The sequence below is a fragment of the Aquarana catesbeiana genome, linkage group LG01, assembly GCF_042186555.1.
Source record: "Aquarana catesbeiana isolate 2022-GZ linkage group LG01, ASM4218655v1, whole genome shotgun sequence".
Classification (NCBI taxonomy): domain Eukaryota; kingdom Metazoa; phylum Chordata; class Amphibia; order Anura; family Ranidae; genus Aquarana; species Aquarana catesbeiana.
The window spans coordinates 731,311,367-731,330,779 of record NC_133324.1 but is presented as its reverse complement, the minus strand read 5'-3'; the positions used below and the strand labels follow the sequence as shown (position 1 = coordinate 731,330,779).

The window sequence follows — 19,413 nt, the reverse complement described above, 5'->3', positions numbered from 1 at the left end:
TAATGGGCTAGTGGTTTCAAGCACTCCTGACCATTTATAATTTGATGATCCACAACATTTGCAAAGTGGTCTTTTTGGCTTCATTGCATGCAGGTGGAGATACTGACCTTGGGAGTTATGCATAGAATCCACATCAAGTCAGCATAATTATACCTAAGAGGAATAACCCTAGAAATTGGACTTTCCATGGAATCATTTGTGTTATCTCACTTGGTGGTTCATTGTGGACTTAATTTGCATGGTGCACTTTCTATACATGAATTTTATTCAATATTTTGGGAGGTTTTGTATGATAATTTTAAATTTGTTACTACAAATTCAAATTTGCACCTTGAAGTGTATGTTTACTGAATTAAATTTAGCGCTACCTTATGTTTTTATATTTCATGTGTAACACCCTCTAGTATGTATGTGTGCTAGATATAGATAGGTTTTTGTTAGTGTAGCTAAAAATTAGTTTTAGCTCAGGGCTAAGCCTGAGCTATGAATCCGGGTCAGGGTTCAGTGACTCAGGGCTGGGTGACTCATTCTAGCAGCTTCTCTGGTGCCTCCTCCTGTTTTCTGGGACATTGTAGAATGTTCCAGACATAGTGGGTGGAGGTTAGAAGGAGCTGCTTGGAATATTTATGAGGGCCTCAGCCAATCCCCAGTAAAGGGCTGGCAGGGGGCTGGCCACCTCATAAATAGGCACGAGTCCTGCCAGGAGGGGTAGCTGGATGGAGATGGAGTGCTGAGGATGCTGTTGGTGGCCCTTGAATGTGCCCCCTAGTCTGGGGGGGTAACTTCAGGCTGGGGATCGAGTGCTAGAAGAATCCTGCCAAAACACACTGAGGATGCCCTTCCTGGAGGCACGGGAGCAAGGAGAGAGGACAGCAGGAGCAGGTCAGCACGTCTGGGAGATCTCCTGAGAGTCGGCGAGGTGGGCTGGTGAGTGTCAGTCTGGAGGTCTATGGGGAGAAGTTAGCCTGGAGGGCTAGTGAAATGGGCAGCTGCAGCCAGGTGGGTTGAAGAGGTGGCACTGGGATCAGTAAACACAGGAGTGATACAAGCTGGACACTGTAATTCTTTCTACACAATAAGGGAGCTCTGGTTAATGCCTGTAATGGGCTATCGCTTTAATCTGACTGGGTGACTGTCAGATCTTCACAGTGATCCAGCTGGGTCCTGCAAGCAAGTGTGTGCTAGAGGAAGAAGAGGAGCTGTATATAGAGACTGTATATAGGAAGTTGTCCCTGAAGGGGCATCCCATAACCACCCATCTATATCCAAGTTATTACCCTCCATAGATAACAAAAAAGCAAAGTCACGGACTGTTTTCTGTCTCAAGAGAGCCTGTGAAAATTCTGTGTGCCTGGCTGTGCAGGGTGGGAGATCTCAGTTTACTTGCAGCTCCTTAGGGGGTGCACTACACATGTAATATTTGTTATCACAATTTAAGTGGTGAAAGCTCTATTCTTCACTTTATATCTTGTGTACCCCAGCATTTCCTTCTTTTTTTTTCGACCAGCTATTAACTCAAAACGTTCACTTACTTTATCCTCCAGCACTGTGAATGGTTAATGGTTGTGTTAAGACACAAGAAATTAGAATTGTTTGTGTATTATTAGGTTAATCACAATGTGTATGTTTATTGTTATGACATAGATCAGATCACATTTTATGTCAAATTACTGCAGCAAAACTGTTAAATTGGAAATAAGTAAATTCATTGATTTAACAGTTTCAAAAAACAGTAACATTTCTGGCATGTGCCATTAGTTCTGCTCTCAACCAAACTGTCAAACCATCCAATGGTTGGTGTCATAACTGATCACATGTGCAGCATCATGGCAGTTGCAGATCAAACAGGGACCGAGATGGCAGCTTCCTTGGCTGAAAACGATAGGAAAGTTTACTTCCACTTTAATTCCAAGGGGTTCACTCTATATGCCTTTCACTACACAGTGTCCCTTTTCTACCTCTGTAACATCCACTGCTTAAGCTGGCCATACATGGTTCTATGGGCATGCTGATTGTACCCAAGTTAATCCATCGATTGACTTGGATACAACCAGCATGTCAGATTTTTACACGCGATTATTTTTTTTTTTTTTTTCCATAATAATATTTATTGTCCGATGCACAAAACAGAGAATGTAAACAGTGACCGGGATATTACATGGTACTTATTGTTTCACAAATCTGAGATACAGATAGATAACATAGGCATAACCAATATCAAATTCAAAATATTAGGTTGTACATCAGTCATTTAACAGATTGTCTTATTTAACCCTTTCAAGGTAAGTATTGAAGGAGTATTATAGCACCATTCAGAGGGTAAGGGTTATGAGCAAAAAGAGAAACAACAGAAAAGAAGAAGGGGAGAGAAAAAGGAGAAAGGGGTAAGAGGAGAGCAAATGGGGAGGGAGGGAGGAAAAAAGAGGCACGAGGGGGGAAGGGAGGGGGGGGGATCAAATTACACAGAGAATAAGCCCTACAATAGTGATGCAGGGGAGAAAGGAACAGTGGGAGGGGGATTGGTGAGGTAATAGGGAAAGAAATGAGGGGGGGGGGAGGAAGGGAACAAGGTCTTCCCCCCTGTCTCCACCCTGCCCCCCCGCCCCGGCTCAGCTTCCTCTACCTTCTATCCCCTAAGGAGGAAAGTTGGAAAGGTTCAGGGGTTATATTTGCCAAATCGCTGAGACAGTTTGAAGTGTGTCCAACAGGCCCATGTGGTCGTAAATTTTTGGATTCGCTCCTGCGATATATGGACCAGCTCCTCTATCTCCTCTATCTTGAGATCCTACGAAACCACTCTCCAATCGTAGGGGTGGATGTGGATCTCCAATGTGTCGGAACGCACAGTCTAGCCACATTCACCAAGTGCATTGCCAGTGACCTGTAGTATTCGTTTTTAGTTAAGTGGGTATGGTGTAGGAGGTATTGAGCAGGGGCGAATGTTAGGGAGTACGTCGTAATGTGTGTAATAAGATCGTGCACCTCTTTCCAATATGGTTGAATGAGATCACATTCCCACCATACATGTAACATGTAGGGGAAGGAATGGAGAGGGGACAAGTCTACTAGGTTCTCATATGATCTAGGCGTTTTACCTGTATAAAACTGGTAAGCTAGTATTCTGTCGTGTGGCCAGGCTTGGTTAAGAAAGGATGGTGATAGCCCTGGTGTAAAGTCAGGATTACCCCTCAGTGGGGTTAATGGGCCCGGGATTTAGGAAATTGACGAGGTTTTAATTGACCGTTTGAAGGCTTCTAATGAGGCTGAGATGAGAGGGTGTCCTACTATTTTTTGTAGCCAATGTTTGGGTAAAATCCAGGGTAGGGACTCTAGTGGGATTTGGGAGAACGATTTCTCTAAGGTGACCCAGACCTTTCCCGCTCCATCTATATTCCAATCCACGAGCCGGGAGAGGTGACTTGCTAGAAAATATTTGTGCAGATCGGGCAGCCCGATACCACCTCTGAGTTTTAGACGCGTGAGACGGGAAAACTTAATGCGTGGCGGTGAGCCCTTCCAAAGAAACAGTGTGCACATCCTCTTGAAAAAAGAGACCGGAAAGCTAATAGGAAGACATTGGATAATGTGGAGGAACCGTGGCAGGGTTACCATTTTTAAAAGAGCAGCACGGCCGAACCAAGATACATTAATTTTTCCCCATTCCTTGAGGTCGAGTTGTGCTTTATTTTAGAACCTTGCTAAAGTTGGCGCTATATAAGTCCATATATATAATTAGTAGTTATATTGATACCTAAATAGGGTATAGCCCGTTGGTTCCACTGGAAAGGGAAGGATGTCTGACAACGTTCCACCTCCCATGCTGTGAGTGAAATGTTTAGCGCTTGCGATTTCGCATAGTTGATCTTTAAATATGACAAGGACCCAAAGTGTTCTATATCTTTGAGCAAATTGGGTATGGATGTAGTTGGGGCGGTCAGGGAAAGTAAGATATCATCTGCAAAAGCAGAAACTTTATACTCTTTGCCTTGTATGTTAATCCCTTTAATATTGGGATTATCTCTTAATTTGTTAAGGAGGGATTCTAATGAGAGTATAAATATCAGAGGCGAGAGGGGGCAGCCCTGGCGAGTCCCGTTTCTAATAGGGAAGGCGTTCGACAGGTGGCCATTAACTCTTACTGCCGTGCTAGGGGAAGCGTACAGCGCCGAGATGTGGGCCAGCATGCGCGGGTGAAGGCCAATCTTCCTGAGCACCTCATGCATGTAATCCCAGGCCACTCTGTCGAATGCCTTCTCAGCATCTAATGACAAAAAGAAACCCTGTGTCTCTGTGGTGGTGAGCCAATGGTGAAGGTTTAATGCCCTGATGGTGTTGTCCCTGGCTTCACATCCAGGAACAAAGCCCACCTGGTCTAAAGAGATAAGATTCTGTAGAAGTGGGGACATTCTATTGGCTAAAATTTTTGCGTAGATCTTAATGTCCACGTTAAGGAGAGAGATAGGTCTGTAGTTTTGTGCTTGTGTGGAGTCCTTGCCCTCTTTCGGGATAACCGTGACGTGGGCCTCTAACAGGCGACCCATGGGCATTGCGGGGTTGGCCAGGGAGTTGAAAGTGGCTAACATCTTTGGGGCTAGAGTCTGAAAGAAACACAATACTGCAGCGTGAACCCGTCTGGGCCCGGGCTTTTGCCTGTTTTCATCTGCTTAAGGACGTTTTGTAGTTCATCTGTGGAAAAGGGTTGTTCTAACTCTTCTGCCTGAGCTTGTGAGATTGGTTGTGGGCCATATTGGGACAAGAAGTTTTTAATGGCCTCCTTTCTGAGGTCACCTTGATCTAAATTTTGATTGGGGGGTTGTAAATTATAATGGTTTTTATAATATTGTTCGAAGGAATGGGCAATATCTTCATTTTTAGATAGTAGTGTGCCCTGTTGGGTCCGGATGTGATGTATTGTGTTGGATGGTCTAGAGGCACGGACTGCTCAGGCCAATAGTTTCCCGCATTTATTGCCTTGCTCATAGAAAACTCTCTGATGCAAGACATAGCGGCGTCTAGTGCGTTTTCCCAATTCTTCCAACAACGTTGAGCGATATTGCATCAACTCCTGAAGTGTCTGCTGAGAATGAGAGTGTTTGTGTGTGGTCTCTAGTCTTTTGATGTTAGTGATCAGGTCATCTACCGTGTTCTGGTGGTTCCATTTTATTTTTGCTGCTTGGGTTATCAGTTCCCCTCTGATCACACATTTGTGTGCTTCCCAAACTGTGATAGGAGATATGTCCGGGGTAGAATTTTCCTGGAAATACGTGTTTATGCTGTATTCTAGGTGCGTGGAAAACTCCTCATCCTTTAACAAGGACGAGTTAAGTCTCCAAACTTTAGTTTTAGAGATCGAGTCCGGGAAGGTCAAGGAAACCGAGATGGGGTGGTGGTCAGATAGGTACATAGGGTCAATTGTGGCATGTGTAAGGTAAGTTAAGTCAGGTTGGGAGAGGAAAAAGTAGTCCAGTCGTGAGTATTTTTGAAAGGGAATGGAGAAGAAGGTGTAATCCCGAACGGAGGGGAACAACGTGCGCCATGTATCATGTAACGCCAAGCCTTGAAGTTGCAATTTAATCTGGCGAAGGGCCCGGTACGAAATCGTGGAGGTGCCTGAAGAGCTGTCAAGGTCTGGGTTGAGGGGCACGTTAAAATCTCCTCCCATCAGCAACACACCCTCCTTAAAGGAGAGTAGAAGGTCACTTACCATCCTAAAAAATGAGACTTGAGGATCGTTTGGAGCATAAATGTTTGCCAGTGTGATTGGTCTAGAGGCATAGGAACCTTTGAGGAAGACGAATCTCCCCTCAGGATCTATCAGGGAGTTGACAAGTTTAAAGGGGGCATGTTTAGAAACTAAAATGGATGTTCCTTTGGTCTTTGCTAAAGGGTTTGTGGAATGGAAAGCTGTCTGGTATATGTGGTTAGAAAGTTTTGGGATTGAGTTGGAGCGGAAGTGAGTCTCCTGAATGAAAATAAATTGGGCTTTCTGCTTGGTGAGTGCGGACAGAACCTGTGAACGCTTTTTGGGAACATTTAGACCCTTTGCGTTAAGTGAGACACATTTCAACATTAGTGGTGCTGGGGGGGCCATTGTCACCCTAGAGTTGCGGAAGCTAGCTTATATGTGGAGTCAGGGACACAGAAGTTGACTATCCCACCTGAAAGGAGCCTGACTACGCCGGGGCGGTTAGGTAAAAAAAAAAAGCGGGGGAGGGGCAGTGGAGTATAAGATAGGGAAGAAGAAGGGGGATCAGTGGGGGGAGGAATAGATATAGGGTGGGGGGGAAGCCCCAGAGAAGAGATAAGAGGGAGATGAGGAAAAGGAATCAGTGGGAGTGGGCGAATATGGGGATGGGGTGGTGGGGGGAATACCAGAGGTGGAGATGGAAATACCAATCCACCTGTAGAAAGGAAGGCTGGATGGTCAGCAGACTAGATACTAGATCTGCTGCGGGGGGTTAGTGAGAATGACTGGGTTCCTGCTCCTTTGCCATGTGGAGGACCCAGAGGAGGTAGAAGTTCCGTAGGGAAAGGTACAAACATGAATATTGGGGAAAACAAATCAGGTCAACTTCAGTTTTGTAGCGTGCTACCTTTATATTCTATGAGACATTAACAGTGTAAAATCTAAAGACTGAACAAAAGGATCAAAGTAAAAAAAGAAAGAAAAATAACACCCATATAACAGTACCAAACTAACTTGTATAGTCATCCTGGTTCATAACTTCGGAAATATGTTTTCCACAGTTGTTGGTATGGTGGCATCATTATAAGGGGTAAACAGGTTCTGAATCTGACACCCAAAGGCGTATTGAGACCAGGGGCTGCATCAAAGAGTTATAAAGCTTAGTGGTGGTCATCCTCTCTCCTTACCCACTTCACAGAAATTACCTTCTAATTGCACCTAAACGAGTGCCCAGGTTCAGGGGTCCCTTAAAAGAACAAGAGGTGCCCGGAGCCCCTAAGGCATGCTTTTCGGTGTCCCGGGGGTAATTAGAGAGGGTATCGATTGTATCTCAAGGAGGTGTACCTTACTGGTGACAGAGCCACTACGATAGTAGCTGTAGATTGCTCAGAAAGAGCCACCACGGTTGTAGATGGGGGTGCAGGGATCTACCCTTCGCAGCCTTGGTGACTTCCGGGGAACAAAGAAAAAACAAACACATATATCAAATATAACTATATCTTATAAGCATCTACCAATTGGGAGAGGGAGGGGGGGCAAGGAACTTGAGTAAGGAAGAGAAGGAGGGGGAAGGAAAGGGGGGAATGAGAAGGGAAAAGTGAGGTGGGAGAGAAGGGGAGGAGGGAAGGGGGGGAAGAGAGGGGAAGGGGGAGGAAGGGCGGGGGAGGGGAGGAAGGGCGGGGAGGGGAGGAAGGGCAGGAAAGGGGGGAGAAGGGGGGGGCGGATGAGGTCTCAGGAATGGGAGGCATCGACCAGTTACGGTTGTGGTAAGTCATCTTCCGATCATCTGGACGAGGTGTAGAAGCTCATCTCACGGGGGAGAGTGACATTGTTGTTGCTGGAGCTATTGGTTTTGATGTTCCCAGTGCGGGGTAAGTGACAGAGATCGTTGGTACAAGTTCTGCGGTGTATTAGGTGTATTAAGCCGTTCCTGCGACTCCAGGGGGTCTAGGGAAAGTTCCTGCATCCGGTGCATTCGGACAGACCAACAGAGTGAGTGTCTTAGGTGGGGTGGATAGAGGCCTGTTGTGAGGTGGGCTGAAACATAAATGACGGAAAAAACAAACAAGATGGGCGTAAAAAACAGAACAAAAACTTCATGGGTGAACGGTCCTATATAGGTTGGGTTAAGGAGTCCAGAAATGAGCACTCTTCAGGCCTCGTGATGGATCCTGCGAGGGGTTGCAGGTTGTCCCAGTGCTTGGTGATCCAGGTCGCAACGTGAGGTATGGGCTCCGGGCAAAGGGGGACATGATCTTCGGCGTCTGGAGCGATGTCTTTGCGCTTTCGGTGAGGGGTTGTGTGATAGCGGTCGCCATGGCTCAGATGGGAAGTGAAACGAGCACCAGTCCGGGAGCTCCGTCATGGGTAGATCAAGCTGCTCACAGAAGGCGGGTAAGTCATCAGGAGATCTTAGGAGAGCTGTGCGGCCTCTGGCGGTGGCAGACAAGCAGAACGGGAACTTCCAACAATATTGAATGTTCCTCGCCCTGAGTTGGTCCAGCAGGGGGCGCAAAGCGCGTCTGTTCTGCAGTGTAGTTGGTGACAAGTCCTGAAAAAGCTTAATCTCTACGCCATTATGCTGTACAAGGCCTCTTTCTCTGGCTTTTCTTAAAATTTCTTCCTTGAGAGGAAAATTCACTATACAGCATATGACGTCTCTTGGGGGCTCATTATCCCTGGGTGGTGGTCTGAGGGCCCGGTGTAACCGTTCCATCTCGATTGGGGAGTCTGGTGGCCGGTCTAAGAGGTCATTAAAAATGGCGCATATAACTTGGGGTAGTGAGCCCACTTCCATGCCCTCGGGGACCCCCCTCACCCGAATGTTATGTCTCCGGCCCCTATTATCAAGGTCCTCGACCTGACGGTGGAGATCATAAAGATATGAGAGTTGGGCATCGTAGGTGTGCTGCACTTGCCTGATAGCAGTTGTATGGAGCTGCGTAGTTTGCTCCACATCTGATATGCGGGCCGCCACTGCCTGAATGTCCATCTTCAGGTCTAAGATTGCCGCTTTCAAGGTGCCTGTGATGTTGTTAGTGATATTGGATGCTACGTGCTGTAAGTCCGATAGGTTCACTGCAGGGCTGAAGCGATGAGACCGAGTGTCTCCTTCCTCAAACTGGAAGTCTGAGCTGTGACTAGGGGAGGTAGGGCCTGAGGCCTGTGGTGTCTGTGAAGCCTCGTGGTCGCCTGACCGGAGTGTACGGAATATCTCCGGGATGTTCCGGCTGAGTTGTGTGACCGGGTCTTTCGGTGTCCGGGAGGCAGAGACGCTCCTATTAGACTTCCCCATCATGGAAAGAGGCGGCGGTTCCCCGTAGAAAGCTGATTATGGTCCTCGGGTGGCAGGAGCTCTGTGATCAAGCGGCCATTCCGGGATCCAGCCAAGCCACGCCCCTTACACGCGATTATTGCCAGCAGCTATAGCCTCTAGCAATATTCACTGTGTTCTCCCAGCAGGGATGGCTTCCCGTGCTCCCCTCGGGAGAACTCAATAGCTCAGTGGGAGGGATGTTACAGATGACCTTGCACTCTACTGATAAAAGGAAGCAGGCACCGTTATGGTTTTCCATTACATTATTCTGCACTTGGAAGTGTGTAATAGATTTAATTTAGTGTGAAACTGCAATGAAAGCAGATTCTGGTCAGCAGAGGCTGGCCAATATTCGAACCATGTATGGACAGGCTGATTGTACCCAGGTCAATCAATTCACTTGGGTACAACCAGCATGTTGGATTTTTAAGATGCAATTATTGCCAGCAGCTGTATCCACTAGCAGAAGACTCCCTGCGCCACCCCGCCAGGAGAACACAAGAGCTCCATGAGAGGGATCCCCCCATTAACACTGGCTGTATTGATGGGGGAATCAAGCAATTTTCTTCCCTGCAACCTGGGGTTGCAGGAAAGAAAATTGCATCATCTATGGCCTGCCTTAGCAGCAGTATATACTTGTTTTTTCTGCCTGTCTCAATGTCCAATAGATATAATATAGCCACTGCTCAATAACACAATGTCCCATCACAGCTGTTTCTTAACACTTCCTATACTTATGTACCATCCACTACACAGCCACACAGACAGCAAGGGCATTGTGTGAGTGGACACTGGAAGCAGCAATAACACTGTGTCATTAAGCAGTAGATGATTCATACAGTGTACATAGATGAAGGTATACGTATGGATGACAGACCGAGGAAAGGTTAAACATTATAGTTATGCAGCAGCTGGTTAAACAGCTCTGTGTACAGAAATCCCCAACATGTGCTGAGAGCAGCTAGATAGAACTGATTCCTAAGATCACTGAAATCTGTAATCTATCCTATGCAATCCTAGAATGAAAAATTATTTTTCTAAATGCAAAAATTATTGGATTAATTTTTTTTTTCAGCCAAGGAAAAATAGTGGAAAGCATCAAGTACTTGGAAAACTTTCTAGAAGTCGCCAGAAGCAGCAATTTGTGTCAAAGCTTTGTAGAGACGTGTATTTGCCTTGGAGACATTTTCAATGCAAGAGTAAGTATTGATTCTTTCAGGGGTGGATCACTGTGAATAATTACTCAGTTTTGCGATATGTAAAGTCAAACTCTAGCTTTGTAAAAAAAATCTATTACATATATTGCAGTCATTTTAGCTTATTTACAATCACAATCTTTTGCTATGCGCTACTGAACTTTTTTTAAAATAAGAGTTAAAATGTGAGATTCTGGTCAGACTTTGTTATTTAGTTTAGCAAACCACTCACCTGTCTGTATCCTTCACTGATGACCCATCACTGCCTTGCCTCACCACCTCATCCAATCAGAGAATGCCTTGCATTGTCTTAATGGTGCCCATGCTGAGTGGCCAACCTCCTCTGTCCAGAATGCAGCAAGCCAGCCACTCAGCACTTGATCCAGAAGCAAGAGGAGATCATTGAATTAGCAGTGTCTACTTCCATGATTTCCAGCTTCAATGGTCATCGGCCAGGTATGTTATTTACATTGGGGTTGATTTACTAATACTGGAGCATGCAAAATCTGGTGCAGCTCTGCCTAGAAATCAGCTTCCAGGTTTTAGCCCTCATTCACGGATTTGAAATCCTGTGAGTTCAGATGAACTCGCAAGATTTCAAAGCCACATTTCAGTGCGAGTTCGGGGGCGATTTGAAAGACATCTGTGTAGGTAATGCACAGATGTCTCATGAAATCGCCCCCGAAGTCACCAAAAGTAATGCAGGAACTACTTTTGGAAATCGGTGCAGCGCCGAAAAGTCAGGGGCAGTGCTGCTACTGGCAATAGGCTACGATCTAGCATGCGATTTGACATGTCAAATCGTGCCGATTTGACCGGGGAGCTTATCGTCAAAGCTTATTCGAACACGCTGAAGTTAGAAGCTGATTGGTTACCATGCACAGCTGCACCAGATTTTGCACTCTCTAGATTTAGTAAATCAACCCCATTATGTATAAAATATCAACACCTTGAATTCACCTTTAACAGATTTTAAATATAGTACTTGATATCATGGTACTGGAACACTGTATTCTAAGCATTTTACTAAATAAAAACATTAAAAACAATTGGAATGCAGGGTTTGCATAGATCACAATTTATTAATTGAGGAGTAATTACCATGTATTCATGTCATATGTCATGAATACTTGGATGTTGTTACAAAAGTGTACTAAGATCAGTCAATACATGTTTTAGGAGGGACTAAGACACCTAAAGATAAAACTGTAGTCGTAAAAACTGAATTTTCTGTAAAAGCAGACCACCTTTATAGCATTAGGGACACAAATAGCACCCACAAACTGCCTGCAAAGAAAAAGAGGATTTTAGTATATTTTTTTTCCTAGTTAGTTTTTAATGTGCCTGTTATATATAGCAGGCACAACTGACATTGCGTGCTTTTTGACAACTGCACCTTGTATGTGTATTTTGCAAGTTATCTGCTTGCTGAGGGTAGAGCAGTGTGTGCAACTGCCTGCCATTTGTGCTGTAGAAGTGGTAATGTTGGTGACTTCTTTGTGTCATTTAATTCCCTGTAGGAAAGAACAGCTTTGAAAAAAGTGCACACACTGCTTTCCTGGTCGTTTAAATGGAAGAGTCACTCTTTGCGGTCTGCTGCTTGACAGCTGGTTAGAGTGTGCTAATTGCCAGTTATGATTATGGCAAGATTAGCCCGTGCTCATGGCATCCTGCTTGCTACAGTTTCCAGCCAGGGAAGATTTCAGGATCATGATCCCAGACTGACTTTTGACACAGTATGGGGGCGGATCTGTGATGTTTAAAATCCAAGTGAAAGCAGAAGCAGCTAAAGTTTGTGACATATGGTGTGTGATATGGGTCTTTAAAGGAGCTAAGCTATTTCACCAATTCTTGCTGTTCTCAAGTCCATTAAGATGACCATTGGGGAAAAAAATCGTTTGATACAAAAAGATAAAAAGGAAAATCTCATTAAGTTAGTCATGGCTGGAATGTCTAGATTATTATAGATTCAGTATGTATGAGCAGCACCCTGCAGATAGACTGAGTTCGACAGACCTTTAATACTCCCTGTATCTCACCTGCTATTAAAGATACATCGAGGTATCCAAGAGCTGTAATAGCATAATTAGTCATTCTGGAATTCTATATCCTATTACAGTTTGTTAACAAATAAACAGCATATGAATGCATTTTATTAAAAAAAAATAACAAAAAGCAATACAGTACAAGAAAATAAATAAAGCATTTTACGGGAATAAAAATGTGTATGAGTATAATACATTATGTCATGAAATATTTTGCATTTAATTTATGTCTTTTGAATGCTGAAATAGACATCAAATGGGCTAAATTTACATCTGTAGGACAGAGCATAATAACCACACACCAGCCCTCTATTATCACCAGTTGAGAAAAAAAAACAATTTACATGTATAATCCTTTCAAAATGTCTATGTATGTATTTTATTTGACTCTTGTACTTTTTTGCCTTTTATTTTCATTTTTTACTTTATTTATTTATTTTTTTTAACCACTTAAACCCCGGACCATTTGGCTGCCCAAAGACCAGAGCACTTTTTGCGATTCGGCACTGCGACGCTTTAACTAACAATTGCGCGGTCGTGCGACGTGGCTCCCAAACAAAATTGATGTCCTTTTTTCCCCACAAATAGAGCTTTCTTTTGGTGGTATTTGATCACCTCTGCGGTTTTTATTTTTTGCGCTATAAACAAAAAATAGCAACAATTTTGAAAAAAAAGGCATTATTTTTTACTTTTTGCTATAATAAATATCCCCAAAAAAATATAAAAAAACATTTTTTTCCTCAGGCCGATTCGTATTCTTCTACATATTTTTGGTAAAAAAAAATCGCAATAAGCATTTATTGATTGCACAAAAGTTATAACGTCTACAAAATAGGGGATAGTTTTATGGCATTTTTAGTAATAATTTTTTTTTTACTAGTAATGGCGGCGATCAGCAATTTTTATCATGACTGCGACATAATGGCGGACAGATCGGACACTTTTGGCGTGATTTTGGGACCAATCACATTTATACAGCGATCAGTGCAATTAAAAATGCATTGATTACTGTGTAAATGTGACTGGCAGTGAAGGGGTTAACCACTAGGGGGCAGTGTAGGGGTTAAGTGTGTCCTAGGGAGTGATTCTAACTGTGGGGGGGGGGGGGCATGGCTATGTGTGACACGACACTGATCACAGCTCCCGATTACAGGGAGCGGTGATCAGTGTCCTGTCACTAGGCAGAACGGGGAAAAGCTTGTTTACATCAGCATTTCCCCGTTCTTCCTCTCCGTGAGACGATCACACTCACGGAGGTCGTGGCGGCACGCGCGCGCACGCAAACTGCTTCTTAAAGGGCAACGTACAGGTACGTTAATCTGCCTGTACGTGCCCTTCTGCCGAAGTATATCATCGTGAGCCGGTCGGCAAGTGGTTAAGTAGCAATGACACCTGTAGTGCAATGAGCAATAGAGAACTATAACTCATTATTATTATTATTATTATTATTATTATTATTATTATTATACAGGATTTATATAGCACTGACAGTTTACGCAGCACTTTACAACATTAGGGCAGACAGTACAAGTGCAATACAATTCAATACAGGAGAAATCAGAGGGCCCTGCTCGTTAGAGCTTACAATCTACTCATAGGGGTTTACTAAAGGCAAATAGGCTGTTCAGTTTGCAAGGGGGTGTTCCCTTAGTAAATGTGGTGTAATTATCAAAACTTTACTTAAGAGCACCCAGCCACTTGCAACGAAAATTAAAAAAAACTATTTTTCCTTGTACAAGATTGGATGATAGAAGTCAGAAGAACTTCAGCTCATTCACTAAGCTAAGGGAAGTGATCCTTGCAAAGTAAAAAATCTCTTGCAATCTGAGCAACCTATTTGCCTTTAGTACATTAACCCTATAGCATCTAATGATAAATCAGCATCTTAGAGTATGTAGAGTAATGAATTAGTGCCATGGTTTAACCCTTGCATTAGTCTAATGACATCTATTTGTGTAATAATGCATCTTTACAGAGTGCAAACCATTATATGGCATTTGTAGGTATTTAGTTAAATCAATTTTTTCATAAAAACCTAGCTGGACAGCAAAAAAAAATCTATTGCATGTTAAACAATTAAACTTGCTGCGTTTTGTTCAGATTTGCACCTGAGTACAATGACAAAACTGGGTCTTTGTGCTTCCTATTTCGCACATATAACTACTGACAGCTTCAGTTCCCTTGGTGTCCTTATCCCTTGTTATGTTACCAGAGCTTTCAAGGGGAATTACAGCCTAAACTATGTGGCTTTCAAAAATACAAAAGCAGAAAGTTACTACTTTGTAATGTACTGTATGTTTGAGTGCATAAAAGCAAAACTTGTCTGCTCCACACAACGTTGTACTGCAATAAAAATCAATTATTATTTATTTCAGAGGTGTGAAAGATTAGTCAACACAGATTCAAATAGGCTCAACTTGGGCTACTATAGTCTATCCGAACATACAATAGGCTTTAAAAGAGAAGTTTGAGATTGTTTTTGTTTTTAGAAATCATACTTACCTAGGTTTCCCCCTCTGCCTCTAAGGCTGAGAACTGATCGATCAAACACCACTGATCGCTCAGTTCTCCCCGCCGCTCTGAGCTGACAGCAGTGACTGTCAGTCACCGATGTCTGCTCTGGCTCTCCAGTGCTCACTAGAACGCTGGGCTGTGGAGGGGGCGGGAGCAGCTGACTCAGGCTCTGGAGGTTGAGCCAGGTGCCGGTACAGGCATCTGGGTGGATCCTGACCAAAAGGTTGTGATCTTTCCCCAGCCTGAACCGGCTTTGTGACGTCAGCTGACAGCAGGCTTCAGCCCGCTGTTGGCTGAAAACGAGTTACAGGAGTGCAGAACGAAATGCACTTCTGTGATCCACAGGAGAAGTACAGCCAAATGAGCTTTGGTTGTACTTTTCCTTTTAAGAGGTAGCCTCAGTTGCAGCAAGTGATACTGCAAAACCTGTTACCTGGAATAACCAGGATTGTTACCTTTTATTTATAAAGAGGTTCCACTGATAATTAGAGACAAATATAAATTCGAAAGAATAGCTGGTTAGTGTTGCATGCTTCTAGATGCCTTTAGAAATTAGCAGCAAATGCTTTTGGATGCATGTATTTTGGCGCTTGTGTGCAATTGGCCCAATTGGCCTAAGATCTTGACCTACACTCATACTAAAGTCAGTGGTCATGGATGGTGCTTTATTCCCCTATCAAAACAGACAGTATTGATGGGGGAATCCCAGTCGCCTACCTACTGTGTTTCTCCCGGGGGGGGGTTTGGGGGAGCCATCCCTGCCATTATTACTAGGGGCGTGGGTTTCTTCTGGGTACACCAGTTTCCTCCCACACTCTAAAGACATGCTGGTAGGTTAATCGAATCCAGTCTAAATTGGCCCTAGTATGTATGACTGTGTGTTAGGGACCAAAGCTTGTAAGCTCCTTGAGGTCAGGGACTGATGTGAATGTATAATGTATATGTAAAGCGCTGCGTAAATTGACGGCGCTATATAAGTACCTGAAATAAATAAATAAATAACCACTGACAATAATAGCATGCAAAAAGTCGACATGCTGGCTATACCCAAGTCCATCAATGGATCGGCTTGTGTAAAGTCAGTGGGCTCATAGATGGTTTGAATCTCGGCCGGTCCCTGCTGAACCAGTCAACCTGGATTAAACAGTGTATGTTATAGTAGTAGTAAAAAGGACACTATGTAGTGAATAGCATGTACAGTGGCAAGAAAAAGTATTTGAACCCCTTGAAATTAATTGCAGGAAAGAAAATTGCTTAATTCCCCCATCAACAGTGCAAGTGGAGCTACTGTGTTCTCCTGGAGGAGGGGGGGGGGCAGCTGTCCCTGCTGGGGGAACACAGTGATTATTACCAGCAGCTATAGCTGCTGCCAATAATCCCATCCTAAAAATCCAACATGCTTGTTGTACCCAAGTCAATCGATGGATCGACTTGTATATAATCAGCCTACCCATACATGGTTCAAATCTCGGCTGGTCCCTGGTGAACTAGCTGAGATTTGAACAGTCTATGGCTGGCCTTACTGACAGCATAAAGAGCTCAGAAGATAAATGGAGACAGATATTGTCATCAGTATGCTGCAGGCAGGAGGAAGGTTAGAAGATGCAGCAGGGGGATGATCTCTATCAGACATTTGTGAACACAGCCAAGAACTGCACTGACACTGCAAGGAGGTAGATGGTAACCCCCAAAAAATGCCTGAATGCATTGTCACACATTACTGTGAATGCAAGGTCCACTTTAAGTTCAATATATTTACTTTATTAAGCAACAACGTATGTGTACTCCAACCTACATAATGCTTACAATTCAATCAGTAACTTAATGTGGAAATGTTCTTAAAATATATTTAAAAATTGCAGGTTGTAGCAAGAAAGTCTGCAATGCAACGTTGCCATATAATTCATCAGCAAGAATGAAGTAGTTATTTATTAACTTTTGTTTGGTTGATTTGCCAGGGAAACTATGAGAAAGCATGCCACTATTTTTCTCAAGCCTATGAGGCAGCAGTCGGTCTCGAAGAAATACAGCTGATAGAAGAGGCCCAGGTTCATTTCGGCATTGCAAAGGCACACACGATGATGCTGGCTGTGAGCAGACATACAGAAGCTGCAGATTATGTCAGCATGGAGTACCTGCTGGCATGGAAAAAGAACAGAAGTGACATGTTCAGTGACCCTGCTAATGCCGGTAAGGCTGGTTATGAAACACACAGCAGTCATATACATGCAGTGGTTAAGTGATTTACTGTAGCTGCAAATGTTTGTCTAGAATGTTTGCTCTAGCTGATGAACCTGCTTTCATTGCAGTTTCACACTGAATTAAATCTATTACACACTTGTAAGTGCAATATAATGTAATGGAAATCATTACGGTGCCTGCTTCCTTTTATCAGTAGATTGTGAGGTCAGCCGTCCATAATGACAGCTCCTTCTTCCAGTGTAAAAAAACACATAGCATTGCTTAAAAAAAGAATGGCCTTTCACCAGCTAAGCCAATTTGCATTTACTTTCATAGGTAGTAGAGACTTTTTCCTCAACTCATTGGTTGTTGACAACAAACTGAAAACTGCAATGCTAGCTAAAACTTTTTTCTATAAGAAGTAACCGTGCTAATTATATACAGTACTCAATAGATGTTTGATGACTAGTGCTAAAATACATTTAATTGTTAAGATATGTTTGGCTGGTTACCCTTACTGATAGTAAAGACAAATCTGGATTATGTCCAAATCACAGAATATGCGGTAAAGAGTCTATGATGTCAGGTCAATTAGATTTCTTCTTGTGTCAGTAAATTATCAGCCAATATTTGTATGTACTACAACATAAATTTGGTTCTGCATGACCATTAATGTGGGAAACTTGGAAATGAAAAAGGTAACATGATTACTATATCGAACAAACTTACTGGTATATTTTGGATTTCTATGTTTATATAATTTCTATATAATTAGAGGGATCTGCAATGTAAATGTAAAACTGTCATATTCAGCATTCTAATCAAGGCATGAAGTATATTTCACCTTATAATAAAGAGGGAAATAGAGCTGCTGATATTTGTTATATTTGCTTTACAAGAGGGGAATAATACAGTGCCTCTAAGTACAGTATTATGGATGCAGTTTAATAAAAGTAAAAACAGGTACTCACAAGGGAAAGTAAAAACAGCGCTTGTAAGGCTTGACAGTCCCGCTCTGTATGCCCAAGGAAAGTCCGGCTATGTGTGCGTCTCTAATGTATCTGGCTAGCGGCTGATGCATGTGGTGTCCCACACTGGCTGCTCGTTGTCGGTATGGAAATCGCTGGGAGCTCAGAGGGTGATGTGGCTTCTGGGTCTGGAGAGGAAGAGGAGGCTTCACGTTCAGAGCATGCGTGCTCCTTCTTCAAGCCATTCTTGAAGAACCTAACACAGTCTAGCAGCCTCCACTGCTGCTGATATATGGAACACAGTCTAGCAACCTAATTAAGAGACCCTTTAGAGACTTTAACCTAGAGGATCCGCAAACCCCCCCCGCATGTCACCATACCTATATAACATAACCTTGTAATATATCAATAACGCCAGTTGCACCTTTTCTCAGGGTCCTTTGTGCGCCAAGCCTCTTACCCTATTGTTTATATTTGCTTTAAGGCCTTGTTCACACATTTGTGATTTGACATGCACAGGAGAAATGCCCTTCAATGCATGTCCACAGCTCTGCCATTGTTTTTAATGGTGGTAGTTCACACCTGTTCACTGTGTTGATATACTTTGGCCAAAACAGCGTAGGTAATTTTTTTAGTACATTGACAAATTGTATGTCCTTTTGATGGCAGGGAATTAAAAAACTGATGTAGCATGCAATTATTTGCAATTCAAGCACATGGTAACCAGCCCCTCCTATAGCAAAGTCAGCTTTACTCAAATTTTGATTGGCTGTCAGAATCAAAGTAGCCCAGAACTCATATAAATGCACATTAAAAGCACATAAAAATGCATAGGAGCACCAACAGAAAGGTGTGAACCCAGCCTTATTATTCTAAGGTGTGGCAAAGTGCAGATTTTATTGATATATATTGATTATATTGATCCTAGAACATATTTGTATCATATTAGTAATCATTACCCTGAGTGGGGCTTCAATGCCTATTTTGCCTAAAAGTACACTCTCGGGATAGAACTGTGGGAGATGACATTGTTATTTTGCTTTTATGGGGCATGCTCCTAGTTTGTCAATCTGATTCTGGATTCAGGCTCTGGTGAGTCTGCATGGATCAAGCATGCTCATGTCAGGTATGAAGGCAACTCATAGTCACATGTCTAACTTGGTTTAGTTATGCATTAAGTAGTACAGCAGGAATATCAATGACAGCCATGGAACATTAAAAAAAACAGTCAGCAATGGGAACCAAAGTATTTGATTCAGGTGGACTTCGATTTTTAGTGGATGTACAACTTAAAGTGTAGCAGATTATTTATAAAAAAACAAAACAAAACAGAAAGCTCACCCTGTATGAACAACTGGCATTCAACATTCAGATGTTTGCAGTGATGCAGTGCGAATGCTTCCAGGTCTTTTGCAACACACGCAAACTTTTATTTTAGACTGACTGGGCTGCACCTATGATAAGTGTAAGTAGCACTGCTGTTTTGTGATACTGAGGTCTTGAATTT

General features: G+C 43.2%; 1 protein-coding gene across 6 annotated transcripts in view; it reads left to right on the top strand.

Annotated features, from left to right (window-relative positions):
• Window positions 1-19,413, top strand: part of TTC29 (tetratricopeptide repeat domain 29) — a 416,217-nt gene that overhangs the window by 344,321 nt on the left and 52,483 nt on the right. For all 6 annotated transcript variants that reach the window (XM_073604681.1, XM_073604698.1, XM_073604674.1 and 3 more), the window contains 2 exons: window positions 10,078-10,201; window positions 16,716-16,947. In XM_073604681.1, the coding sequence (XP_073460782.1) occupies window positions 10,078-10,201; window positions 16,716-16,947 (356 nt within the window). The remainder of the gene's footprint in view (window positions 1-10,077; window positions 10,202-16,715; window positions 16,948-19,413) is intronic.